The 27,064-nt window shown below is 37.1% G+C and overlaps 1 protein-coding gene across 1 annotated transcript in view; it reads left to right on the top strand.

Moving 5' to 3' along the window:
• Positions 1-430: 430 nt before the first annotated feature.
• PRKDC (protein kinase, DNA-activated, catalytic polypeptide) overlaps positions 431-27,064 on the top strand; it is a gene marked incomplete at its 5' end in the record, with an annotated part of 84,010 nt that continues 57,376 nt past the window's right edge. The window contains 30 exons of the mRNA XM_009701957.1: positions 431-507; positions 612-704; positions 1,532-1,606; positions 2,570-2,678; positions 3,954-4,066; positions 4,751-4,850; positions 5,394-5,449; positions 5,541-5,571; positions 6,613-6,770; positions 6,996-7,142; positions 9,290-9,454; positions 10,314-10,482; positions 11,560-11,609; positions 12,832-12,969; positions 13,252-13,401; positions 13,845-13,960; positions 14,686-14,845; positions 15,778-15,864; positions 16,238-16,357; positions 16,748-16,907; positions 17,346-17,452; positions 18,475-18,565; positions 19,970-20,133; positions 20,803-20,955; positions 22,233-22,340; positions 23,143-23,369; positions 23,784-23,878; positions 24,832-24,931; positions 25,924-26,057; positions 26,586-26,840. Of these exons, the coding sequence (XP_009700259.1) occupies positions 431-507; positions 612-704; positions 1,532-1,606; positions 2,570-2,678; positions 3,954-4,066; positions 4,751-4,850; positions 5,394-5,449; positions 5,541-5,571; positions 6,613-6,770; positions 6,996-7,142; positions 9,290-9,454; positions 10,314-10,482; positions 11,560-11,609; positions 12,832-12,969; positions 13,252-13,401; positions 13,845-13,960; positions 14,686-14,845; positions 15,778-15,864; positions 16,238-16,357; positions 16,748-16,907; positions 17,346-17,452; positions 18,475-18,565; positions 19,970-20,133; positions 20,803-20,955; positions 22,233-22,340; positions 23,143-23,369; positions 23,784-23,878; positions 24,832-24,931; positions 25,924-26,057; positions 26,586-26,840 (3,708 nt within the window). The remainder of the gene's footprint in view (positions 508-611; positions 705-1,531; positions 1,607-2,569; positions 2,679-3,953; positions 4,067-4,750; positions 4,851-5,393; positions 5,450-5,540; positions 5,572-6,612; positions 6,771-6,995; positions 7,143-9,289; positions 9,455-10,313; positions 10,483-11,559; positions 11,610-12,831; positions 12,970-13,251; positions 13,402-13,844; positions 13,961-14,685; positions 14,846-15,777; positions 15,865-16,237; positions 16,358-16,747; positions 16,908-17,345; positions 17,453-18,474; positions 18,566-19,969; positions 20,134-20,802; positions 20,956-22,232; positions 22,341-23,142; positions 23,370-23,783; positions 23,879-24,831; positions 24,932-25,923; positions 26,058-26,585; positions 26,841-27,064) is intronic.

Below are 27,064 nucleotides of genomic sequence, written 5' to 3'. Positions count from 1 at the left end.
GCACACCCTCCCTCAGATCGGTGGTGCTGCGGGGTGGCTCTGCCCTCCTTTCCTCCTTCCTTCCCTCAGCTCTTCACGCAACACTTGAGGGCTGCTGGCATGACATAAAAGGTTGATTTCGGGGGAGGGACGGTCTGTTGCCTCAGATAACCATTTACCTTGGTAAAAACACTTCGGTGCATGCCCCTCTCAGCCCACCTGCCCTCAGGTTGGCTTTCGCTCGGCCCTGAGCAGGGGCACGGCCTGGGCCGCAGTCCATGGGGAGGGCAGAAGCCCCCCCATGAAGTTGTGGGTTTTCTGGTGCCAAGCAGCAGTCTTGTCCAAGGCGTTAGGGCAGCCTTCTGCACAAGGTGACGGGCTGATCGGTGACCTGGCCTGCCCGCTCTAGAAAGAAAACCAACCGCCTGACGGTTTGTTTGCTTCCCTGCAGCGCTGCACCTGTCCCTGGTGTTTTCCCAAGAGCATGGCTTACTCGTCTTTATCCACAGATCCCTCGGCATCGAGGAGGTAAGTTGGTAAACTTTAATTTTTAAAGAAATGCGGAGATAGTGCTGCATGAACAGTATGTTATATTATACCCATTAAATTATTATTTTTTTTTTAACTTTCAGTTTCGAGATTGCAGGGAAGAAGCATTGAAGTTTCTTTGTGTCTTTATGGAAAAAGTTGGTGACAGAGTTCATCCTTATGCCTGTAATATTAAGGTGGGTAAAGGAAAATTATTTCCTGAAGGGCTTTGCTGAATGATTGAAAAAATTCTGGTTGATCTCATGCCATAATAGATTTGTAACTATCCTTCAGCCCTTCCAGTCTGCCTTCCCCTTCCCTAAGTGTTCTTGTTAGAGCTGAAATAACTTGATTGACATAAAGTGTCATTCATACAACAGAGAAGTGTGAAATTGTTTCTTCAACTGTAGACTTAATTTTATTAACTTCTCTTTATAGAACATAATAGGTATTGATTTTGAAAATGATATTGAAAATAATAGTTACAACTTTTAATTTATACAGACTAAATTAATAGTTTAAATGTAATATTTTAAATGCTTTTATAGGTGATGGCTAAGTTTAAATACTGATATTTAAAAATTTCACTTGCAAGATTGTTACTTTTGCAATATATACAGTAAGTGGTGGATACTACAATACCTCTAAAAATGATGTGCCTTGAGTCTAGATTGCTGAATAATACTGCTTTGCATAGAAACGCTTGACTGCACTGCTGCACTTCCTGATCTCAAATTAGTACCTATGTATTGTAAGGAATGGTAGTACAGAGGTGGAAAATTTGCTATGTGTGCCTTTTATTCCAGAAACTGCACTTTCTAGGCTCGAGCTGGGATTTGTTACTATGTCAGACAGTGCTGCAGTGTTGTCAGTGAAACAACTTTCAGTACTAAATGTTTTTATTGTTTTAGTCTTTTTCAAAAAATGTTAAACTTGTTAGGAACAGGTAGATGAATACATTATCATCTTTGAATTCCTGTCTCTATTTACAAGTATTGTAATCTCCATTTTCTTTCCTATCTAGCAAACTTGTATTATTGTTTATACAAAAGAGAGAGCAGCAAAATGTAAAATCCCAGCTCTGGAACTTCTGATTAAGGTAAAGTGCATTTTATAAATCTCTCTTGTTTCTAGAAAAAGTAGAAAAACTGTTGTATTACTATAATTGTGCTGTGTCATGCAGCAAACCTGTTGTCTGCAGTAGCAGGAAAATAGTGATGGTGTAATACTTAGATGTTAGTAGGAGATACGTCTTAACAACAGGTTGCCTTCAATAGTCTTGCAATAGGTTGCTTAGGTGTGAGCATCTCATTCATTTGTCTGCTAGAGCAAGACGTGACTGTTTTGGAGGCAATTGCAGATCTTCTCTCTCCTGATTATGGTTCTTTAAGGAGAAATTTTGCAGTTAAATTGTATTCTTAAAAATATTACATATTAACATATAAAATTATAGTATAATATATTAAGCACAGTATGTGAAAGGTATGGAGGAGAAATACTTTTTTTTCAGAAGTTTTATTATTACATGAGACAGTAATTTCATAATGTGCTTCCTTAGAATGCATTGGGCCCTTGTTTTGCAAATACTTTTGCACCTACTTAGTTTTGTATATGAGAAACAGAGCTCCCTTCTGGATTTTTCTGAGTCAGCTCTTCTGTGAATTGGATTGGCTTTATAGCAGCAGGGAGAGAAATACAATATGATAAAGGCGACTGCACACTTGCTAAGGCTGTGCTCTTGTGTTTTGGTTTTTTATATGTTTATATATATACGAAATTATACTGTGTATAATTTTCATGTAGATGATCTGTATATAATATGTGTAATATAAATTAGAAATTATAAATTTCACATTTATAAGTATATAGGAAGGTGGTTTGTTGTTAAAGTAGATTTCATGCCAGTACTCTTTTCAGGACCAATTGCCTTAAATCTCTTGCGTTGAATAGCATACTTAAGCTGAAGTTACACTTGTGAACTGTGTTTTTATTTAGACCAAGTAGGATTGTGGTAATGATACTAATGATTTTCCTAAATTTTTATTTTTGTTATCTATCTTAGTTACTCCAGAGTTTACGGCGTTCCTGTCTGATGGAAGAAATGAAAGTTGGGGAGATATTTAATAAGTTTTATGGGGAACTTGCGACAAAAAGTAGAATTCCTGATACAGGTAGGCTTTAGTTTTTCTGTCAATGTCCTTTGTTTTATTTAGACTCAGTTTTTGTTGGATTACACCCCATGGAAATGTATAATTGTTATTTCTGTGGCAAATGTGTTTAAAAATGGTAGCTGTCATTTTTTAGAGCTAGTAAAATTTATTCAGATCTTCTGATCATGATCATGCAGTTAGCTGGTTTTTAGCAGACCTGTATATATGTATGAGCTAATGCACAAGAGAAATTCTATCATTGCATTTAGTGGTGGCAGTTCATACTGAATTTAAGCATAGGTTTGGCTTAGGATTCCTAACAAAGAGTATTTGTAAGTCTAATCTGTTATTAGTCCCTGAATGCCAAAATCCTGAAAGTAATTCCAGCTTTCTTGTTGTTAACCAACTTAACTTTGCTAGGCTCTTAGATTTATTTTTTTTTCCAGGTTCAGTGCTAACCTGGTGTAGCTGAACCTTTGAGCTTACTCATGTTTTATAACTATACACACACATACCCCTGGAACTTTGAGCCTTAAGTTTTTAAGCCTTAACCTTTTAAGTCCTGGTCCCTCCAGTGGGTGCTCTTATCGAAAGCAGAGGCTGCCCATCCCTATCAAAGTTCATGTAAACCCCAGCTCAGTTGCTACAACTCTTTGTAACCTAATTCCAACCCTGGCCAGTTTTGTCCTCAGAGCTGCAGTTTTAATGTGGTAGATCCTGCATTGGTCACCCCTCATGTGAGCTCATCAGTTCCTGCCTTGCCTAATTATGTTATTTATGATGTTAAGCATGCTAATATGAGCTCCAGTTTGATCGTCTTGGCTAGTTACAGCTGAAATCTTCACTTGAGAGGTCTAGCCCTCACAAAACTTACTGTACCTGCATAGAACACTTTAGTCTGAACTCAAGCTTAGAAACTTCTGCTAGCTCTTGGCCTTAACCCTGATAGTACTTGAAAGACTCAACATAACCTCAAGGCCAGCAGCAAACTTAGATTAGTGGTAAATGCTTCCTCAGCAGATATGACCTTTATTAATCAGTTTTCTAAGCCACAGTTAAAAAGAGTAAATGTGTTTAACTTAACTAATGTGAGAGGAGGATGCATCTGGCATCATAGTATGAAGACATGTATGTATGTACATCATAGAGACATCTTTCCCACATGCTAATCACCAATTAAAATTAAACCCTCAGGAATGGTTTTCTCATGGTTAGAAGTTACATAGGAATTGCAATGGAAAAGTCAAAGTAATGATTTCAGTAATTAATACTTAATAATATTGAATTACTTTCTAGTACTGGAGAAGATTTATGAGCTTTTGGGAGTTTTGGGAGAGGTCCAGCCTAGTGACATGATTAACAACTCTGAAAAACTATTCCGAGCATATTTGGGAGAGCTTAAAACACAGGTATGATTTGGAATTTCTTTTCAGACTCTTGCATTGCTTTGGATTTTTCCTTTGATATGTGTAGCCTGTATCTTGGAATCCTGTTGTAATTAGTCCAATTTGTGGGAATCTAACTGGACAATTGTTGAACAGTCCTTAAGGAGGCATTTCACTTTGTGTTCTCTGGTTCTGAGAAGCTTTCAAAGTGAAAATTCAAGGCCATCAGTGACAGCGAATTAACCAATTTACTGTGAGAAAAGATGGCACGTAATGGTCATTGTGGCAGTGCCCAAGAAAAGTTAACATTGCCCTGTGCAGGTAGTTTCTGATTTGGTCTTTACTAGCTGCAAAATCCTTGCACTTCAGGTAAATATCATAGTTCTGCTGAACTTTACTTTCCTATATTCTGCACTTTTAAGACATTGGTGTGTGCTATTTAAGTTTTGCTGTGGTTGGTCTTGGTGGAACACATTTCATGCTTTTCAGAGGATTTCTTGTGCTTCTGTAGTTAAACTCCCTCCCAAATGATATGAAATTCTCAGTAGGAGATGTTTCTGTGGACTTGTGTTAATAGAGGTGGGTGCTGATGTAACTGTATTAAGTTGGAATATGTTATTTTATCTATGCTTCTGGGAACTGGGAAGCCTTGATGTGAGTTTATCTTAGCTTGAGGATAATATATTTTTCAATTCCCACTGGTTTTAGATGACATCGACTACAAGGGGACCCAAGCTACCTGTTGTAGCAGGATGTCTGAGGGGACTGGTTGCACTCATGTACAACTTTACCAAATCTGTGGATGAAGGTTTGTTCTTTTTCTATGTGAAAGACAGTTACACAATTTGATATATTTTAATCATTATACAGCCAGCAAGCAGCACTGTTTCTTGCGGTGAACTCAGAATGAAAATTTTGCCACTGGTAGATGGTTTTTATGCAAAAGCAAGGCCTATCCAGCTGCATGACCCTTGTAGTCTGTCTTTGAGTGGAGTGGTTTCAGCAGTTTGTTTCTGTACATAAATGTTTAAAGTGCCATTTTCTAACCAGAGATTAGGCAGCTGTAAGAGCCACATTGAAGCTGGAATGCAGTTTTATAGAGAGATGTGTTTCACTTAAAAGAGACATGTCTGTTAAAACATGGATATTCAGAAAAATCAATGAACATAGATATACAATATTTTTTCAAATTTAAGGGTATTTCAGGAAAAAGCATCTCTGCCTCTTAAAATGAGATATGTAAGGCTTTCCAGTATTGCTTCTTCATACCAAGCTTTGGATAAAAATACCTGTCTTCACTTTACCTCTTGTGTGTCAGTAGTGAAATACTCATTAGTGGATTGTTTCACAGATCCTCAGACTGCAAAGGAGATTTTTGATTTTGCAATGAAGGCCATCAACCCACAGGTAAATCTACCATGTGTTAATTATTCCAGATAAATGAATTGATCCTGATAAAGAATAAATCATATATGACAAACCCTTTCTGATATTACAGGTTGATCAGAAGCGGTACGCAGTACATCTAGGTAAGATTGTAAATTATTTCAATTCGTGCTGAGGTGGATACCATTCATACAATGGTGTCTTCTGTCTGGAGCTGTTTATTCTCTACTGGCGGTCTTCAGATGGCTGTAGTCTTCAGTCTTGTAAGCTGATCAGGGAGCAATGCTGGTGTACTTTAGGTTGGAATCTAAAGAGTTAAACATGTATTTGGTTAAACTAGACAAGGTCTAATCAGCCTGTGAACAGCAGCATTACGCTTGATGCCATTTGCCACTCTGGTGTAGTAGAAAACCCTGGTATGAGAAGGGAATCATGGTAGGAGTAGAAATAAGAGGAATGTAGCAAATTAGGAGAAAAGAGAAGATGGTGGATTGGGTTAAAGGAAAAAAATAGGAAGAGAAGGGGAATTTTACTGGAAGAAGGAGAAGGAAATTGGGAACAAATTAAGTTCATGAAGAAAATGAGAAACTGCCCTGTGAAATGTGAGTGGCTTATGCAGAATTTGCAAAACTGCAAGGTTTGGGTACTAGGCCCATGACAACTGTGAAGGGTAAAACCCTCTTTAAACATAGTCTGCCAAAAAAGAAAAAAAAAATAATTCATTAAGGATCTTGATATTTCATTTATGCTTGTATTTGGGATTGTGAAATTACCTGTATTGTGAATTCTTTATTTGTCTGCATCACAGTTTGGTGGAGGAGGGGACTTAAGCATATGTCCTGACCACAGAAACCAAATCCTTGTGAATTGTGCAATGAAGTATTATTATTTGTAAGCAGTAGAGCCTCTTTCCTTTTCATTGTTAATGTAAATTACTTCAGAACATAGCTATGCTTTCCATAATGGTGTGTATTAAAAAGGAGGATTTTGGAGGGTTGTTTTTATGCTGAAGTTCTTAATGTTTGGATACTGATACTGTAATGGCTAGAAGAATAGGTTTTATACCCTCTGGTCATGGTAGGTATACCTACCTGAAATCCTAATGTGGACTCTTATAGTCTGGTCTGGTTTTGGAAAGTGGAATATAAGTCTGGGTTTTAATGAGAATTGTTTTTAAATTGTAGCTGCTTTACAGTTGTTCAGCTGGCATTCTGCTCAGTTTGGTGCCTTGCTCCTGGACAACTACGTCTCCGTCTTTGAAGCAATGTGTAAATGGTGTGGCCACACAAATCAGGAGCTGAAGAAAGCCAGTCATTCTGCACTAGATTCATTCCTCAAGCAGGTATTATAACTACACTGGGATCTCTGAAACTAAAGCAAAGACCAAGTTCTTGAAATAGTGAGAATATTTGGTGCTTGGAAGTTCAGTGAATCTGTTTAATAACTAATTATTTTGTTTGACGTACTTTGTATTACAAGCTAGGTATCTTTTAAGACTTACTGTAATTTTTTTTGTGGCTTTTTTCATGTTTCTGGAAATGGTGAAATTTTTGTATCTGCTTTACAGATTTCTTTAATGGTGGCTAAGGATGCAGAGCTACACAAGAGCACGTTGCAGTTCTTCATGGAGCAGTTCTATGGAATCATCAGAAGAATGGATTCGAGCAACAAAGAGTTGTCCATTGCCATTCGTGGATATGGGCTTTTTGCAGCAGTATGTGCAGGAAAATTATTCTGATAAAGGAGCGTACTGAATGGATTTAAAGCTAGGATTCATATACAATTAATTTTACGATTTTACACAGCTTGTTAAATAGGGAGTACTCCTGTTTCTGGATTAAGTGTAGAACTTAATTACCTACTCTGTAAAATACATTGTGGTTGAAAATTATTGAAACACATACTGAATTTAGTGGGAGCACTTCCAGCATTGAGGGTTGTAGTTACTTCTGCACGTGCACTAGTTCTGAGGTGGAAAAACAGGGGCTTCGTATACAGCTGTCACAAAACTTAAGGATGTGTTTAACCAACCACTTAGGTACCTAAGGTACCTAACGACAAGTTAGCTCTGTCTGTGTTTAGATGGTAGAATCCAGGCCAGCTCTGCTCTGGAAGCAGTTCAGGTATGTTTCCTACAGAGCAGGGATCTCAATCGGAACAGCCAAAATTCACTGCTGACTGCAGGACACTGGGAGGTAGTTTGTGAAACAACTGCAAATTAAAAAAAACTGAAACTATGCTTATATGCATATGTGGAGGACTGATATCTTTGTCCGGAAGCATTGTTAAGAGCCAGCTTCCAATTTTTGTCAACACTCAATTAAAATGGGAATATAACAATAAGGTTAAGCTTCTGTAAAGAAAGGATGGTACTTATATATCTGCAACCTATGTGCTTGATGGTGGTACCCCAACTTTTATATAACAAAATTCTAGACAATCCTTTTTTTTTTTTTTCCTTCTCTCTCAAAGCAAAGATCAGCTAAAATCATCTCAAAGATTGTTTAGAGGAGGTTAGGAAATGTGATAGAATAGCTGTTTGTTAGCTGAATCCTTTCCATTTTGCTGCCTTTTGAACAGAACACGTTTGTTTTGTAGAATTTTCCGTGTGCTTTGTTGAAACCTAGTCTTCCTCTTCTATGATATGAGCTAGAAAGGAGTTGAGTTAAAAGTATAATTTCCAGAGGCAATGAAGTATTTCAAATTACTAAATTGAAAGAACCTTGTTAAAAATGTCTGTTATGGAACACAAGAACTTAATTAAAATTGCATAATATAAATACAGACATAGGGTAATACTGCAGATTTTAACAGAAAAATGGGATCTTAATGCTCCAATACCTATAAATCTTTAATATGTTAAGACACACTAATAGTTGTCAGCATGTTTAGACTAAATCTTGGCCAAGCATCAAATGCTAGGTTGTGAGGAAGCAGGGTCTTGCTGCTACTGCAAGTAGCGGCCTTAGCCTGAATGCAAGTTCAGTGATTGATTTACTTTCAAGACAGAAAAGTTATTTTAGTGACTAGAGAGTAAAAGAAAGAAGAAGTAATACTTGCAGTTGTGCAAATGATAAATGGGTAGTCTTAGTTTTGTCACCATGTTTTTAGACAGACTAGATTCAACCTTTAGCCTAACTCTTGTATTCTGTCATTACCTAAATTAGATCATTCTTTTTCCATGGTCAGTTCCCTACTGCAGTTCTTACCTGTGACCTGGGTCCTGGTTCCTTTTCCACAAAGACTGTTTTTTGACCTAGCTCATGCTAAATACTGTGATTTACAATTGTGTAGAAATCTGCAAGCATTGTTACATATCCTCTAGTACTGTTTGGGGTGCTTTCTGCTTGTTCATTAGTTTAGGACTAGTCTATATCCTCTGTTTGTACAGATCACAACACAATAAATTTGGGCTGCTGGGTTAAATGTTAAATAGTAGCAGCCTGTGAATGATTGGTTAAGTCACACTAAGGTAAGCCATTTACTACTGTAATGCAGCTAGGTCAAAATATAAGTGAATATTAGCATCCTTAATGCCATATTTAAGATATTTACAGCCAAGTTCCATGCTTTTCAGGCTACATTTGAAATCATGTCACTGAAAGTTCAAGTACTCTTACAGTAAATTACACTGCCTCAGTGAACTGTTATTGTAGTTCATCGCAGGTATCATGTTTCTTATACATGTAGCAAGTAGAATACTTAAAGTTAGTTTATTCAGATATATTGAGTTCCTGGAAAAATTTAAAAGATTATTCTTATTGTGGTTCAGTGAAGACTTGGCTGTGTTTTAGTGCTACAGCATACATTTACTTGGCTGACCAAAGTTGCTAAATCAGTATTTTATTTTCTTTCTGTAAGCCCTGTAAAGCTATACATTCTAAGGATGTTGACAACATGTATGTTGAGCTCCTTCAGCGTTGTAAGCAAATGTACCTCACAGAAGCAGAAACAATAGATGACCATCTGTATCAGCTACCAAGTTTCCTCCAGTCCATTGCAAGTGTGATATTCCATATAGATACAGTAAGTGGAGTATTTAAAGTACTCATCAATTTTTTTTTTATGTGGCTACGGGTGTATAAGGAGGTGGCAGCTGTGAACTTACCTATGATAGAAGATATTTTCTTTATCTGAAATACGGTGACATTTAGCTCCTGGGGGATGGAAGAATATCAAGAGAATACTTTATTGGATTTTATTTGAATTAAAAAAAATGCACAGAATATACTAAATAAAATGCTACAGTGCATTGTAATGAAAACCATGATAGCCAAATGTGAATAGGTTTTCATTTATTTTAGGCGAAGCTATACCTTTGGACCTAGCATTACCCTTCTCTTTGTGTTTACACCACTCTATTGTTGCTTTTTGGTTTGGTACTGATACTTAGCATGATCTCTGAGGCTAATAGTTTCATTTTCCTCTGATGCTATGCTGTCAGTGTTCTAATGAGGGCTTTCTGGATCCTAGCTTGAGCTGGGAAGTAAGATTGGGGCAGAAAAGAGATTTTCATTTACATTTGATATTCAGATTATTAAAGATGAAGAGATTGTACTGCTGTGTTGTTATTGTTTAATTAAATTGGTACTTTTCTCATAAGCTTAAGACTGATTCCACCAAGCATAAATCTATCCAGGAGCTACTTTCCATAATGTGTTCCAGGAAACTTTCTTATTCTGTTTGTTTTGTTTGTTTTTTTTGGTTTGAGGTGGTTTTTTTTATATCTAAGGTGATCTTGCTATTATTGTTCTCAGAGCAGGTCATGATGTAAACTCTTGTAACAAAGTACCTTGCTGAAATAATTTAGCATAATTCTTCATATTGATACTGAGTTATAATCATTGTCTTTGCATGATGGGTGTTTTGGTTTTATTTCTTCTAGATTCCTGAAGTCTACACTCCAGTTCTTGAACATCTTGTTGTGCTTCAGATCAATAACTTTCCACAATACAGTGAAAAAATGCAATTGGTCTGTTGCAGATCTATAATAAAGGTATTTCTAGCCCTCTCAGGAAAAGGTCCAGTTCTCTGGAGTTTTATTAGCACTGTGGGTGAGTCTGTGATATTAACTTTGTTGTGTTTTGGGAGGAGTTGTGGGGTTTGGTTTGGATTTTTTTTCTTCCCCTGAATTGATTAACTGATTCTAAGAAAGATATATGGAATAGCCGTTTGGGGTCAAAAATAAAGCTTTTCTCATCCTCTAATAATGGAAGTTTAGGGTTCTCATTGTGTTATTTTTCAATATCCATTGTTAAATCACTTAAGGAATACAACTGTTTTGGATGTCAGGGTGGCTATCATCAAGGGCAGGAAAATATGGTTTTGTGATAATCTGTTTAAACATAAGACTATTCCTGCTCTGAAGGATTATGGGGAGAAAGGGATTTCACAGAAAAGTGTACAAAAATGTGTTCAATGACCTTTCAGTTACTCCTGCAAAATGTCACAGAAGGTAGGGTGAGTGTCATCTCTGTTGGAAATGCAGTCTTTTTGTGCTCTGGAACTTGTACCTAGTAAAAATGAAAATTCCAGATATGCAGTTAGTCACATACAGTCCTGCAAACACAATAATGAGTGTGTCAGCATTGGTAACTGACAATTCTGGTAGCCTCTAGCATACTGACATTTCATTATAATGATTTTCAGAAATTGTTTTTAATTTCTTTCAATTATTTATGGTGGCTTTTCTCTGTTGCTGTGGCATGCTCATTGTTTTCCATGTTCTTGATTTGGGATGTGGTACACCCAAGCACCATGCCAGAATGGAGATCCTAAGTCCATGTCTATGAAAGTCATTGGGTGTTGTTGACTTTTTCAATATGGGCATTCTGGGCAATGCCTTTGTCATCACTGCATTCAGAGTCGGGCAAAAGTCAAAGCAGTATTAAGAAGAAGTGGTTAGAAGCAAGTTCAAAATTGATTCCCTGCGAAACGTCCTAGAGTTACAGCGCGCCCTGGTTGTGACTTTATTTTTCCTTAAAGAAAAATCTATGTTCTTTTGCCTCTCCCTCATCCTGACAGAATATAGAAAATAGAAGACTGATTTAATTCATTGGTAACGGAATGAGTGATTTGGATACTGTGCCTTTTTAAGTCTGTTTGGGCAATTTTATTTTTTTTTGTTTCAGTGCATCAGGGATTAATCAGAATCTTTTCCAAGCCGATCACATTTTCAAAGGTAAAATAACTGTTTAAACGTATTTATTTCATCTAGATTCCTAGAATATACATTCCAGTTCTTGAAGATCTAGACCAGTAAGCAGTGGAAGGCCCAAAGAAGCAAAACTAGTACTGTCCATTTTGAATTGTGGTTCCGTTGTTATTAGTCTCTGGTCCCTCGTCTGCTCAGCATAATGAGGATGTGCCTCTTGTATAGAATGAACAAAATGACGGGAAATAGACTTTGTTCTCTGCAGTTCTTTTTTGCCCAGGTTGGCTGTGACAAAGTAGGTTGTAATTAAGGTCATCCAGCTTTCTTCCAGGTTAACAGATTTTGGACACTTTAGAAGTTCTACTGAATGTTTGTGTTAAGGGGGGGATTTTAAATCCTGTGCAGCAGGCTAATGTTAGAGTTTCTCAAATTACTGACCACTAGAAGAAGAAGAGTTTTAGAGATTTTTTTTAAAGGAGCTGGTTGTTTTGTGCTCTTTTCAGATTGGTTAAGTAAGAAAGCTAAATATTTCATATTTCTACCTGCAGAAGTAATTTTACATTGTGTTTTAGCATGGGTCAGGTAGTTACATATGCAGTTGTACTGGGTCTGGCTAAGATGGGATTGATTTTCCCCATAGCAGCCCCCAGAATGCTGTGCTTGTACTGGTAGCTAGAAGGGTGTTGATAGCACCCCACTGTCTTGGCTGCCGCTGAGCAGTGCTCGCACAGTCCCAACACCATCTCTCCAACGTTTCCCCCTCACCAGCAGGCTGGCGTTGGGGCGGGGGGCAAGATCTTGGGAGTGGACATAACCAGGACGGCTGCCCCGCACTGACCAAAGGGTTATTCTATAGCATGTGACATCTGCTCACCAATAAAAGCTAGGAAAAAGGAGGAAGCGGAGGGGAGGGCATTCATTATTACAGCAACTGCTCTGCTTACTGAAGCCCTACTTCCCAGGAAGTGGCTGGACATCACCTGCTGATGGGAAATAGAGAATAAATCTTTTGTTTTCCTTTGCTTTTGCGCTCAGCCTTTGCTTTATTAAACAACCTTTATCTTGACCCACAAGTTTTTTCCTTCTTCTTTTCTCCCCCCCCCACTGTGCCCTGTCCTGTTTCCCCCCCCCCCCGCTGTGCCCTGTCCTGCTGCGGAGGGGAGTGATAGAGCTGCTTGGTGGGCACCTGGCAGCCAACTAAGGTCAACCCCCCACAGCAGTATTTCTGAAAAATATTGTGTCCTTTCAGGATTTTTTTGGAAAAGAAACTTCTGGATCAGAAGAATCCCGTGAAGCTGGAGAGGTTGGGACGGGGAGATGGAAAGTACCAACGTATAAGGACTATCTCTATCTCTTTAGAAGTCTACTGAACTGTGACACAATGAAGGTAAAAGCTTAGTTAACATGGTCATACAAAAGGAAACATAATCCTGAGTCTTATCACTGCTTTTCTAACCCTGACTTTTTCCAAATGTCATGCTGTAGAACTGTTTCCTGGATTTAGTTGGATTTTGTGGCTGATAAATGAATTAAATGGGGATGCATTTAGGCTACCATAACTGAGAAAGGTCTAAAGCTAGATTCCCTGGATCATTCAAATCTTGTCTGTAAGTTCAAGAAATAGTTTTCATTGGTGTTTTGAAATGTGAACTTTTTTCTTCCTACAAAGGAATGTGTTTTTGAAGATGAAAACTTTCTTACTGCAAATTCACCACTGCAGTCCCTGAGTCGCCTGCTATATGATGAACTTATAAAATCTATTTTGAAGATTATTGAGAAATTGGACCTGACTGTTCAGAAACTGGATATTAATGAACAGGTGAGACCTGATGACTTGCCCTGTTGTAGGGGAACCAAAATCACAATCCCTGTTTTCTTTTCATTATGCTTAGATAGCTCCTTATAGTGTCCTTGAAGTAGCATTCATACTAGGCAAAATGTTTTACTTCATATTTCTGAATATTGCATTGCAGATTAGGAGATGGAAAGATCAGAATCGGTAGAAGTTCACAGAATGTTACTTTAGACTCTGTACTCTGGCATCTAGTGGTTTTCATTTTTTTACTTGCTTTCTCCTTAGAAGCAAGCATCCCTTATTATTTCTTTGAATTATTGATGTGTCAATTATTAGTCCTTTGTCTGTGTCAGACTAGCTAGTAGCAGCTAGAAAAAGAAGAGACAGACTGTTCATCTGGAAAAAAGGTGTAAATGCTTTCTGTGTTGTCACAGATCCAGTGTTCTTGCTTCAATATTTATTTTCAGGATGACAATGAAGCTGACAGTGCTTTGGTTGGGCCCACTTCTGACCCTGCTTCAAACCTTCAGCCAACGAAGCCGACAGACTTTATTGCCTTTATAAATCTAGTGGAATTCTGCAGGTATTAAGGTGTTTTTATGTAATTTGGAAATTACAAACTGGTTGGAAGATATTTGAAGTGAGATTTATATAAGATACCTTATTCTGACTTAGGTCGATATACCGTGTTTCAAAATGCACAAGGTGATTGGCAAGGAGACAGTCAGTGTGTTTCAGACATCTGGGTCATGGGTAAAAACACAGTAGTTCATCAGCTCAGGTTTTTTTAAAGAGTACAGGAGACAAGTCATTCATTTTCATTGTTTGGGTGTAATTCTCTTTCAGTATATGTTGTAACTTTTAGTATTGTACTGACCATATATCCTAAACACTTCAGAGACCAGAAATACAGTCTTCATAGAGTGCTATTGGGCATTATGTGAAAGGTACATCATTGTTTGCTTGTGGCAGTCCAATTGATTTCCCCTAGCAATACTGCAGTCTCAGTAATGAAATGTGATATGTGGGTATGTGTGTTTGTATGAATGCAATAACAAAATATCATGAGGAAAAAATGGCTTTGCACTGTAAAGCAAAATAAAAATCTTCCTATGCTTGCCTCAAAAGGCGGCATGTAATTATTCCCTCACTGTCTTTGGAGCTGCTCTGTTAGAGCAATACTTCTCTTTCTTGTACTGACTTGAAAGTTTGAAAAAAATGAAACAAATATTTTATTCTATTCAGTTTCTTCTTTTTTTTTTTTTTTCTTTTTCCCCCCTCTGTATGTTTTCTGTGCACCTGTTTTAGAGAGATACTTCCAGGAAAGCATGTTGAATACTTTAACCCTTGGGTGTATTCCTTTGGTTATGAGCTCATTACACATTCGACGAGACTACCTCTTATTAGTGGATTCTACAAGCTGCTCTCTGTTACAATGAAAATTGCCAAGAAAATAAAATACTTTGAGGTGAGATCTCTTTTCCCAACAGAAGGGTAACATATTGTATTAATGATGGTGCAGTTCTTTTATGTGCTATGGAAAATAGTTCATTGAAACTGTTACCCAATTGTTTCAAATGTTTATAGCATCCCATCCCTCCGTAGTTACAAGCACATGGAAAGTAAAATTTAGACTAGAGACCCAGTTTCTGAAGAGACACCATCCCTATGTAATGCTCTTTCCCAAATCCTGAGCTGAATGAACAGAGGGATGGGAAATACCCTTGCAGTGCAGGCAGTACAGAAGATAGCTTGAATATCAGAAACAATCTCACCAGAGCAGCAGAGACATGTATAGGTTAGTTACTCAACTTCTGGGGTATACTTGTATTCCACTCACTGACTTCCATAGGAAATATGATGCTCTATTGGTGGATGCACGATTTGTGGTATGGAAGCTATTGTAAAGTGGCGTTGTTTCATCCCATTGTGTGTGTAGCCCACCACAGAGCCCAGAACTGTCCCTGCCACTGCTTGTGATAGCACAAGAAAATTTAGGAACTCATTGGTGTAGATGCTTGTACTGTAGATGCTCCTGTGAATTGCCCTTGTCTTATTCCACCAGCATTCTTACCACCTGGGCATCCACTGTTAGGGATGTTTTTTTCTTTTATGGTTTGTTAGACAAGGAGAAAATTAAGCCATCGAAAAGTTATTTTTCAGTAATACATATCTTGCTTATTTGGGTAATGTTAAGTGTATTCCAAAAAGTTGACCCTCAGTGCACTGTATTAATGTTAGTTTCTAAGCTTTGAGAGAACAAATGTACATTTCAAGTTTTCACTGAGGCCAGTTTCATGTTGGACAGAGATGTATATATTCTGAGTTGAACTTGTGCTTCATATTTGTACTATGCAGTAAGTTTTTTAATACTGTTGACTTGTGGTTTCTATTTGGTAGGGTGTCAGTCCAAGGAGTCTCAGAAAATGTACTGAAGACCCAGAAAAGAGGTCTTGCTTTGCACTGTTTGTAAAGTTTGGAAAAGAGGTAAGTGATTTTACTGGCCAGCTTTCCTAGTCTGAATATAAACATACATGACTCAATCAAAATTGTTTCTGAGAAATCTTACATACGTGATAGAAGTATTCCAGCTCTTTGAACTATGCAGCATAGTGGGGATTTAAGATCTTTTTCTGCCTCCTTTTTACTTAATGTCAGAAGAGGTGTATTGCTCACCTATTCATGTACACTTGAGAAGTAACTGTATAATTGCACATTAAATACTTTCTGGTAACTGTATGCAGGTGAATGAGATTCCAGTATTGGTTTTGAATTGTTTATTTTACATGGATATTGATATAGCTAAATCAGTATCTTAAAAGGTTTATGATTGTTCTTGATCTATTTATCTGAATTTTAGGTTGCAGCAAAAATGAAACAGTATAAGGATGAGTTGTTGGCATCCTGTCTGAATTTTTTGCTCTCTTTACCACATGACATCGTCATGCTTGATATCAAAGCATATATTCCTGCACTGCAGGTGGGTCAAAGCAATGTACAGCTAACACTTTTTTTGGTTTTCTAAAACACGTACAAAAATTCTGGAGCAAAGTTAGTATCCTGTTGAGCAATTGAGGTAACTATTGAGCTTTGTACTGTCTTCAGTGAGACAGAATACAAATGACTTGACTTGTTGGGTAAATAAGTAAACTGTCAGAATTTGCTTTTGCACTAAACTGATTCTGTTAGTGCCTGTGTTGCAATATAACATATATCTCCTGTGCTGATCTTGAGTAAGATGTTAAGCTGACAGAAGTTATTAAAAGGAAGATGTATGGTATGCTAAGTGGTTTAAAATATGGGTTTTTTACCTTTAAATAATAGTAGTCAATAAAAATGAAAGACTGATAGTTTTACATTTGACGTGTAGAATGCATTTAAGCTGGGCCTTAGCTGTACCCCAATGGCTGATCTGGGACTGGATGCTTTGGAAGACTGGTCAGCTCACATCCCCAGACATATGATGCAACCTTACTACAAGGATGTTCTACCTCTTCTTGATGGTTATATGAAAAACTCTGCATCTACAGGTACATCCAGGCAAAAAATTGTTAGTCTTGAGGGAGAGGAAAATAATTTTTTCGTAGTTACACCTAAAGATATGGATATGACATACTTTTTTCTATATTGTGTGCTTCTTGTGGTTGGAACAATATCACTTCTCTTACACCTCAAAATTTGCCTTTTTCTTAAACTAGGATTTATTTGCTACTGCTGAACAATCGTTAATTGTAGCCATTTTATATGCCACTTCTCTGTGATTTGTCCTTTGTATCCTTAAATCAGCTTAATTTTAACTAACAGAGACTTGCTTTCCTTAATAACGATTTTAAATGGAAGAACAGTTGTCACATCTTAAAGATAAAAATGGGCAAAACCAGGGTGGGATTTTTTAAAGAAACCAAGTAGGTGCATGAGGTGCTGGTACAATAAACTAATATTAACATGCTGGGTTTTTTTTTCACTAGTTGAATCCCAAAATAACTGGGAAGTAAGGAAAATTTCTCGAGCAGCCCAGAAGGGATTTAATAAAGTTGTGATCCAGCGTTTAAGAAAAGCAAAGACTTTTTCATTGGTAAGAATGCTGTTTCTTTTTAGAGTTAAATGTGAATTAATGACTTCCCACTGTTTCTCTTCCTTTCTTGCATGCATACTTTTTATCTGAGGGTTATTTCTACCTTAGATCAGTTCAATGAATCCCATTCTACAGCATGTCTCAAAAAGCTGTTGCATCATCACAGCTGGAAGGATGTCATGTTCTAGAGTGAGAATGGGAATGAAGCAGGGAAAGGGAACTGAAAAAATCCTGTAAGTCAGCATCACTGCTAGACTGATATATTATGGAAACAAAAATTCAACTCCTACACCTAAAATCAGGTTCCAACTTAGTAGTGGTGCAGTGTGCAAATACCATTTTGCGAATGTGTAACTTTTTTTTTTTTTAATTATCTTGTGGATAGACTCATAGTCTTAGAAGTCAAACAAACATATCATTTTGACCAGTGGCTTCTCAAGTAGCTCAAAATAAGTGTAGTTTTATTTGTATATTCCACTGTGCAAACGAACTTGGAATAAACCTTTTTCAGGTGTGAAACTAATAGTTACTCCTATATATATAAAACTCTTTCCGACCTAGTGGTCTTTAAACAAAATTCATAGATTTTACATTCGATACAGGCTGCTTATGAAAATCAGTTGGCTGCTTACATATAGATACTGTATCTAAACTTTAAGTTCTGGGATTAAAGCAATTGAAAAGAGTAACTTTTACTTCAAATTTCTTTCCACTTTTTAGACTATTTTGTCATTTTGTAGGTATGTGTTATTTGTGATAAAATTTTAACCTTTACTTAAGAAATGGCAATTGAAAGCCCACAAAATGTGATGAAAATGCCTGCCAGTCTTGCCCTCTTCTGCTTATTGAACCAAAATTCTTCTCTTGTTTGATGTGATGGTTCTCCCCACAGGTTCTTCATTTTACCTTCTTCATCTGTATGTTAAGAAGAGACATAAAACCTTCATTTACTATGTAAACCAAGTTACTTCTCTATAGAAGTAACTCTTCCTTCACTAATACAATTCTGTTGAATTATTTAGGATGATAGTCCTTCCTTGGAGGCAGTAAGGACTAGAGTGGCACGCCTTCTTGGATCTTTGGGAGGGCAGATTAACCACAACTTAATTACAGGTGAGTGTCCTGTCAGTGTAAATAAAAATATTTACATGCCTCTGCTGTCTCTCTTGAAAGTAGGTTTCAGTGAGGGATCAGCATCGCTTTACGAGAATGCATGAGCTTTTCAAGGAAAGCTATTTTTTGTTGCTCTTGTTTAAGCAAAATTGCTTTTATTCAGTTCTGGAGTTTAGGAGTGCAAATTATTCACTATTTTACTATGGAATGCAGAAAATGTGTAGAAAACTTCAGTTAAAGGCAAAAAATTGTATGCATCTGAGTATATGGTTTATTCATTCACCCCCTTCACACTCTGGCTGCAAAGCCATTTTAAAACTTTGCCCCAGTCTGTAACTCTTAGTACTTGTGTCCACCTTTTTACTACAGTTCTCGCATAATCCAGTTTTTCAAAACTGCAGCCTGTGAATTGTGTAAGTCTCGGCAAGCTTACTTCTTCACTTGTGAGTTTAAGGTGCACCATGCCTTTAGTATGTCCAGGTAGGAGAGCTCCATTTGTGTGCCGCCTCCAAAAAAAAAAAGTTTTCTTCTCTATTCAGTTTGTGAATAAGCTTTATAATTTAATTATTAAATATTATAAAATCTAATTAAAACAAAAATGCAAAAGTATAGTGTAAGTACCTGACCGTGAGATTTAAGGGATAAATTCAGCACAAAATTTAGTCAGTCTAAAAACTAATGTAGTTGTATAGAAGTTTTGTTCCTTTCTTTTCATGCTTACATTTGTTTTTTCTGCCTTTTCAGAATCAGTTTTCTTTCTGCCAAGTACTTCTCTGTTGCTTATTCAGAAATACTGTGGGAAAGTAGCGTTATTCTCTGGAAATAAAATACAAAGTGTGGTCAGACTTCGTTAGCCAAATTAACCAATATAGGAATATAGGGAGAGAAGGGAGTAAGTATGGCAGTTCTCCTTGGAGGACATAGCCATAAATGTAGTCATTTTCTATGCAACTGCAGGAGTCTGTATGTTGGGTCTTCAAGATGTGATCTTCATTTATGATGTGCTCTTCAAGAATTTTTTATAACAGTAGAAGACAAAAGTAGTATATTGGAAGTCTTGACGTATTTTAAATCAAGTGTGATTCAATATCTTCTGGGTTTATAATTGTCTCCAAACTTACCTGTATTGAAACTGGAGGCTGCTGCGACTGTCTCCTGAAATGTTGGCTGCAATTATTTTTCCCATGTGGTGGCTACAGATCTGTTTGGATGTGCAAATAAAACCGGCCTGCTAACATACCTCTGGTACTTGTAACATCCAGTAATTTATAAAGCATTAACATCATATGGCAATCTAACTGAAGTTGGAAGGTTACAGATTTTTTGACTGAGCTACAGAAATACTTGTTTTATGTATGTTATATAAAACTTATTTTTTATTTTGATCTTTTTCAAATGCATTAGCTACCTCTGCAGAAGAGATGATGAAGAAATGTGTATCCTGGGACACTGAGAAGCGTCTGAGCTTTGCTGTACCGTTTGCAGATATGAAACCTGTCATCTACTTGGATTTATTCTTGCCTCGTGTGACTGAACTGGCTCTTTCTGCAAGTGACAGACAAACAAAAGTATTGATGTTTTTTCTGCATCTTTTTTATGCTAGCTGATAAATACTGCATAAAATAATGTCTTCCTTGTTAAGAAAGACCTATTTTAATTAATTCATAGTTAGCAATGTGCTGCTTTGGTGCTCTTTCATGATGACATTATTCTGAGTGTTTAAAAACTAAAGAGCAGAAGTTGCTATAAGCTGTATCAGACAGCATTGTGCTTTGACAGTTAGACTTAACATAAAAATGAAAATTTTAAACTAGTTGATCTCCAGTGTTGTTTTGCCTCCTTCTCGTGCCTGGCCTATGAACTTGTGGGCCCAGTCCAGCAGAGCACTTAAGCAAACATTTTGCTGCTTTGTTTGATTGGAATGTTGATGTCCAAAGAGAGCCCAGAATGGAGGTATCCTTGAAAACATGGTGATGGGTGACTTACCCAGTGACAAATTTTCTCCAGCGGAAAAGTGACTGCCTGTGATAGAGACTAAAATATTAGGAGAAAGGCCGGTTAGAAAGTGTGCATGAATTGTTTCTGTGGACATGGTCTGTTCCTGGAATGGTGATTTAGCATATATTGGAGTGATTTCTCAAGTACACCCTTTCTTGTCACTTATTCTGTCCTGCCCACAATTTTGTCTTCTCTGTGAAAGTAATGGATGCATAACCAAAGGAATTTTTAAATTTCAGGTTGCAGCATGTGAGCTGCTACATAGCATAGTCACATATATGTTGGGGAAAGCATCTCAGATGCCAGAAGGACATCAGGGTCCCCCACCCATGCATCAGTTACATAAGCGAATATTTCCAGTACTGCTTCGTCTTGCTTGTGACGTAGACCAGGTAAACAGATTCATTTATAAGCATTTAACTTGGTTAAAATACTTCTAAATGTGGGAATTAATTTATAATTTTATTTAGAAGCTATCTTGTTAGAAGTTATCCTGACACATTGCATTTTCCCCAAATTTACTGTATTTTGTAAGCTGAAAGTCTGTTTTAGGGATAGTTTTTTCAGGATTTTGGGGGCAGGATGGAAGGCTTTTCAAAGACACTGGAGTGTAATTCAGAGTAACTCAGAGGAGTGTACAAATACGTGAGCGTTTTAAGATTCAAGTTTCAAGGCTCATTCAAAGAGATTGAGGTAGTAGCTGCTCTTTATCACTGTATTTAATTTCTGTATTTTTCTTTTTCTCTAATAAGTTAATTTGAGGTGAAGTTGATTATTTCAATATTGAATGAGTGCAAAGCTATAATCCACGAGAAAAGCATTTGGGAGAGAATTTGTAGCTGCCTCACTGATAGCTAAAGATGGTATGTTGAATTCAAACATATGAACTTGGTATTTCTCCTCCTTTACACAAAACAGAATAGATTCATAGGTTCAGCTCCAGTGAAACTACAGGTCTTGTGCCTCTTCAAACTGCTGTTTGGACCCTGGCATCCAGGTTCTATTTTTAGACCAAAGGGACTTTGTGTTCTGTTAAAATATACAGGAAGCTGCGTTACCGGTTCAAGTGAACCCCCTTTTGCTCGCAAATGGCTGAACATAAACCATAGGTAAATAATGTCTAGATTGGTCCAAACAAATGCACACAGGCATACACACTGCCTTATAAGCATGTATGTATGCGTATATATTTAATGGTTCTTCCCTTCATGTTATAGTATGACAGTATTCAATTAAGTTGACTTACAGGTGAAATTGTTGAAATCCCAGAAGTTCGAATAATGTATATGGTAAAGATTAAGAGAGATTTCAGATCAAAATACAGCTTAAAAACAAAATTCCCTGTTTACCTGGCTGTATATTGGCATATCAGTCTGTGGCACGCAATGCTTTTTGTCTCAGAGGATCTTACTGAAAGTAAGCTTGGAGATCTTTTGAGACTAGTTGAATAGAAAGCAGCTAACCATATTTTTTATGTTTTTTTTTTTTTTTTTAATCCTTGATATGGGAATGTAATATGAAGCTGATTGTTGATTTTATAGACCCTTTTTCAGTGAAGAAGGTTTTTTTTTTTTTTTTTTTTTTTTTTTTATGCGTACATATGTTGAATAGCAAAATAGCATAGAAATATATTAATCCTAGAAATGTAGTTGCTTTTTGCTCTTTGCAGGTAACAAGACAGTTGTATGAGCCTTTAGTCATGCAACTCATTCACTGGTTTACCAACAACAAGAAATTTGAGAGTCAAGATACAGTAGTGTTCCTGGAAGCTATCTTGGTAAGTCGTAAGTCTTTATTCTCTTTTTCTGTGCCATATGACTTTATTTTTAACAAGCATCATTTTCCTACTGAAAGAATCAGGAACACACAAACAGATATAGCAGCTCCTTATTTGTCTGAAAGAAGGAAAACAGTTTATCAGGGGTTTTTTTATGACCATTTAATGCTTCATAACTGAGACTTTAATGATGGATTTCTCTGTTTCTTTGGCATTCTCAAAATGCAGTTGTAGCATCTTTAGAGTCTTTATAGGATTAGTGATTTTATCATCAGTGTATACAAGGAACTACTGAAATACATTCACACACACCGAGCCCCAAATGAAGGTTGCTTTTGATGTGTGCTTAATTTTTCTCTAAGTTTCTTTGCTTTCACCAGGTGCAAAAGCTTTACATTTAAAACTGGCTGTTGCACTGAGCTGAAGTGGTTGGAGGCAAGGTAGGTCAGGAGGTGTTCCAGTACTTTTTGTAAATGAAAGTCAGTGTTGTTCACACCGCCTCTAAAGCAGAGGAAAATGGCCCATCAGAAAATAAATTGACTTAGACAAGGCTCCTAAACTGGCAGCTGAGACAGAAATAGAAATCCAGATCTTTGAGGCCTAATCCAGTGCTGTGAGGGCTGGAAATGCTGCCCTTCACTTGGACAGTAGTAATTTTGAAGCTTTGTTATTTCTGGGAAACTGTGAGTACAGTTTTTTAACTTACAAATAATACTGTGTAAATAAGTTGCTCTAATACTGCATTGAGACAATGGTGGGGTTTTTTTCATTCTTGTAATGAAATAATCTTGTGTAATTTCAGAGTGGCATAGTGGATCCAGTTGACAGCACTTTGAGAGATTTCTGTGGTCAGTGCATACGAGAGTTTTTGAAGTGGTCTATTAAGCAGACGACACCGAGACAGCAGGAGAAAAGCCCAGCAAACACCAAGTCTCTTTTTAAACGGTTGTATAGTCTTGCTCTTCATCCCAGTGCTTTCAAGAGACTGGGTGCGGCACTTGCTTTTAACAGCATCTACAGAGAATTTAGGTGAGCAAACAGAGCTTGAAGCAGTAACTAGCTTGGACTAAAGGCTCAAGGAGATAAAACAAATTAAGTGTAGAACTCAAATAGTCATCCACTGACACTCGTTCTATTAAGGTGTATGATAGCTGTAAAATTAAGTTACTCAGCTTATTAATTTTTAATTATAATTTTGTAGTTTGGGCTTTCTGCAAGTAGGGAGCATATAAATTTGAATTTCTAGCACAAGTTTATGGGAAGTTATGCCCTTTAAAGGTGGGCAGCAAATTTCATTGCTATTTTTTAGAGTGGTTTAGATGTATATTTTTTGTGCAAACATCATGTGCAGTTTACCTCTACAGTACTTTAATTTGATTTTTTAATTAGAATTTCACTCTTAGTGCTTCTTCTACTCATCAAATTTATTCCTGATTTTTAAAGGGAAGAACATTCTTTGGTGGAGCAGTTTGTATTTGAAGCATTGGTTGTATTTCTGGAAAGTCTGGCCTTAACCCATACAGATGAGAAATCATTAGGTGAGCTATAATTAATTAACTATGGAATGAAAAAAAAACCATCCTGTTGAATCTTGGATTAAAAAAGAAAAACTACTTTAACTGTGGGAAAAGTAAATGTGCTCACTTTTGCAACAAAGGAAGGATTATTTTTCATTACTGGTAGAGAGATCATTTGATATCTAGTTAGGAACTCTTTGAATCAACTCCTTGCAACATATAAAGGTGGAAGATTTTGAGCCCAGGGAACCTTTTCACATTATGATGATTTACAGTTTTATAGTGACACTAAAAATACTAGTGGTGCTTATGATTTGAGTCCTGGTTTTGCAGTTACACAGTGTAAAAATGTAGCTTGATGAGAATCTTGAAGTCTACTCTTTTATAACAAACAAAATGCTCCAAAAATTGACATCTATGTACGTTCTGTGGAAGATTTCCACCGTTTTGTAATACCCTTTCCTGATTGCCTTGTAATTCTTCTCTACAACAGTATATAGCTGTGTGAAGAATCTGTGACTTCTTCCACAGTATTAATGATTCTTCAGTAAACCTGCTTTTCTGTCTTTCTTTTTTTTTCCCTCCATACTGACTTTGATCAGTTAATAGTAATTAGAACATAAAACCAAAACCTGATGTTACAAAGCTTTATTTTTTTCAGAGAAACAGTTCAGAATATGATAGAAGTGTCCCCGGAAGAAATACTCATATGGGAAAACTTTACAGTTTCTCTAAGCATAATCGCAGAAAGTAGAATACACAATCTTGTAGCAGAGGCCTCATGGTTGGCTAAAGCCATGTTGGCCTGTCTGCTATTTTATGATTTTTTTCTGTGGCCTTGAAAAATGTACTGTAGAAGCACAGAGTAGTGGAGCTGGTAGACATTATCCTGTGCTTACGTCCCTTGCACCATTTCTGTAATTAACCAAATTACTAGCATTTATTTACAGATGTCAATTTTCTCTTTCTAACAGGAACCACTCAACAATGTTGTGATACTATTAATCATCTGAAGCGCATAATCAAGCATAAAGCGCCTTCTCTGAACAAGGAAGGAAAACGACGAGTACCACGGTCAGCAATTTGCCATTTTTTTTCTTGTCTAATACTGCATTTTAATTAACAGTGGCATTTTAATTAACAATGTATGTAGTTTCATTAAATATTCATTAGAATACTGAATGAGGAATTCATCCTGTGACTGTTGCTGATGCAGATCTCCTGATATGTCAGTTGAACGACTGGCGGGAAATGCTGGACATGATACTAGAGGATCATGATGGTCATTCTTTATTCCAGCATGGCAAGCTTGCTTTAATTTGGCAAGGACTGACAGAAAAAAAAAAGCATATTTCCATCACAGCAGTGTTTATAATAATGTTAGTACTGGTGCTACAAAGCACTTGGAGGAAACTCCTCCAAAGTCTTTCTGATTGCTGTTAAGTGTTATCAGAAGTAGGACAAGCTGCAATAGGATGATCAGCAATTAAAGGGGGGTAGCAAAAAAGGTGGAAGAAGCAAGAATGGATTCGGTATCAGACTGGATGAAGCTCTGAGTCACCTGGTGCGATCTCATAGCTGATGCTGCTTTGAGCAGGAGGTTGGACTGGAGGTGTCCTGAGGTCCCTTTTTACCTGAATTATCATGTGATCCTAAAGAAACAGGCAAGTGGAGTCTGACAATTAGCTTAACTGCTGTGGCATTTTGTAAGTTAGGAGACTGAATAATTAGGGATGGGGAAAAACTGTGCAGACTTATTTAAGCTTTAATCTCCATTTTTGTCTCTTTTGAGTGTGCAAAGAGAAGGGAAGAGACCTGATTCTGCTTTTTAAATTGTTGCCACAGACTATGCTTTGGGGATCCAGTGTGGAGTGCGGAGAAGGGAAAACAGTGCAAGACATGCTTGTAGAAGAGTTCTTCCTTGTAGTGCAGATGGGTTGTGGTTAGATAGATAAAAGGACATTCATAATGCTCGTGGAACACTTTTTTTTTTTTTTTTCAACTGGAAGACTACGGCTTCTTGGTAGATGTCAAGAGGACTGTTAATCCCTAATATTTTTGTGCAGAGGATTTCCAGCTACTAAGTCAGTGTGTCTTCTGGACGTTGTGATGTGGCTCTTAGGGCAGTGTGGACGACCTCAGGCAGAGTGCCGACATAAAGCCATGGAGCTCTTCTATGAATTTGTTCCTTTATTACCAGGTATTTTAAGTCACAATGCACTATTGTCTTTGCTTTCTAAATACTGTGCATGCCTTCCCTTTATGTTTTCTGTGCAAAGTATTAATTACAAGAAAAAATGTTTTTGAAATAAATGTCTGTTCACTCAGTGCTGTTAAATAGAAACTATGTAGTTGCTCATATTGGAAATCAAACACTGTGAGAACCTCAGGGTTTATGGGATGTTTGTGGGCATAGAAGAGGGTTTTATTGCAAACTTCCTTCCAGCCAGGAAAGAGAACTGACAGGCTCAGAACTGCTATTGTAGCCAGCTATGAAGACAGTATTTGCTGACTGGGAACTAGTGGGAGTGTCTCACAATTTGGCCTCTTCCTTGTGGCTAATTTAAGTTGTATGACCAAGGCTAAACCAGAACCAATACCTTCTCTGCTAGAAGATCCAATTTAAAACACGAAGTTTGGGTATGTCAGTCCATTTGCCTCTAATTACTTACTAATTTGAAATGTATTTTTCCTAGAGAATTTATATTTCTGGTTTTATTTCTATCAGGAAACAAATCTCCATCTTCTTGGCTGTCTGATGTTCTAAAAAACCGAGATGTTTCTTTCCTCATTAACAAATTTGAAGGAGGTGGCAGTGATGCCAAAAGTCCATCTGGGATCCTTTCTCAGCCAACTCTCCGTGGTATGCAGGAGCCCTTCAGTTTACAGGCTGTTATGCGGTGGATGGATATGTTCTTAGCAGCACTGGACTGCTACAATACATTCTTTGAGCTGCGAATGATCAAACCTCATGAAATACTGGGTGAGCGATTAACTGTTGCATTAGAATCATTCATGTTTGTTACACAAAGCCCATCCAAAATGAATTCCTAACTTGGACTTCAAGCTTTTTTCTTAAACGTAGAATTGATGAATTTTACAAACTCTCCCAAAGGTTTCAATGACAGTTGCTGTACTGGATGTTTGTTGATGAAGAATTACTTTGTTAATAGTGTATCTTAAAATGTTTCCTTTGGTCTTAGAAAT

Source organism: Cariama cristata, unplaced genomic scaffold, assembly GCF_000690535.1.
Source record: "Cariama cristata isolate BGI_N322 unplaced genomic scaffold, ASM69053v1 scaffold5866, whole genome shotgun sequence".
Taxonomy (NCBI): Eukaryota; Metazoa; Chordata; class Aves; order Cariamiformes; family Cariamidae; genus Cariama; species Cariama cristata.
Note: the sequence above shows the minus strand (reverse complement) of the source record. Positions and strands in the feature narration are given on the sequence as shown.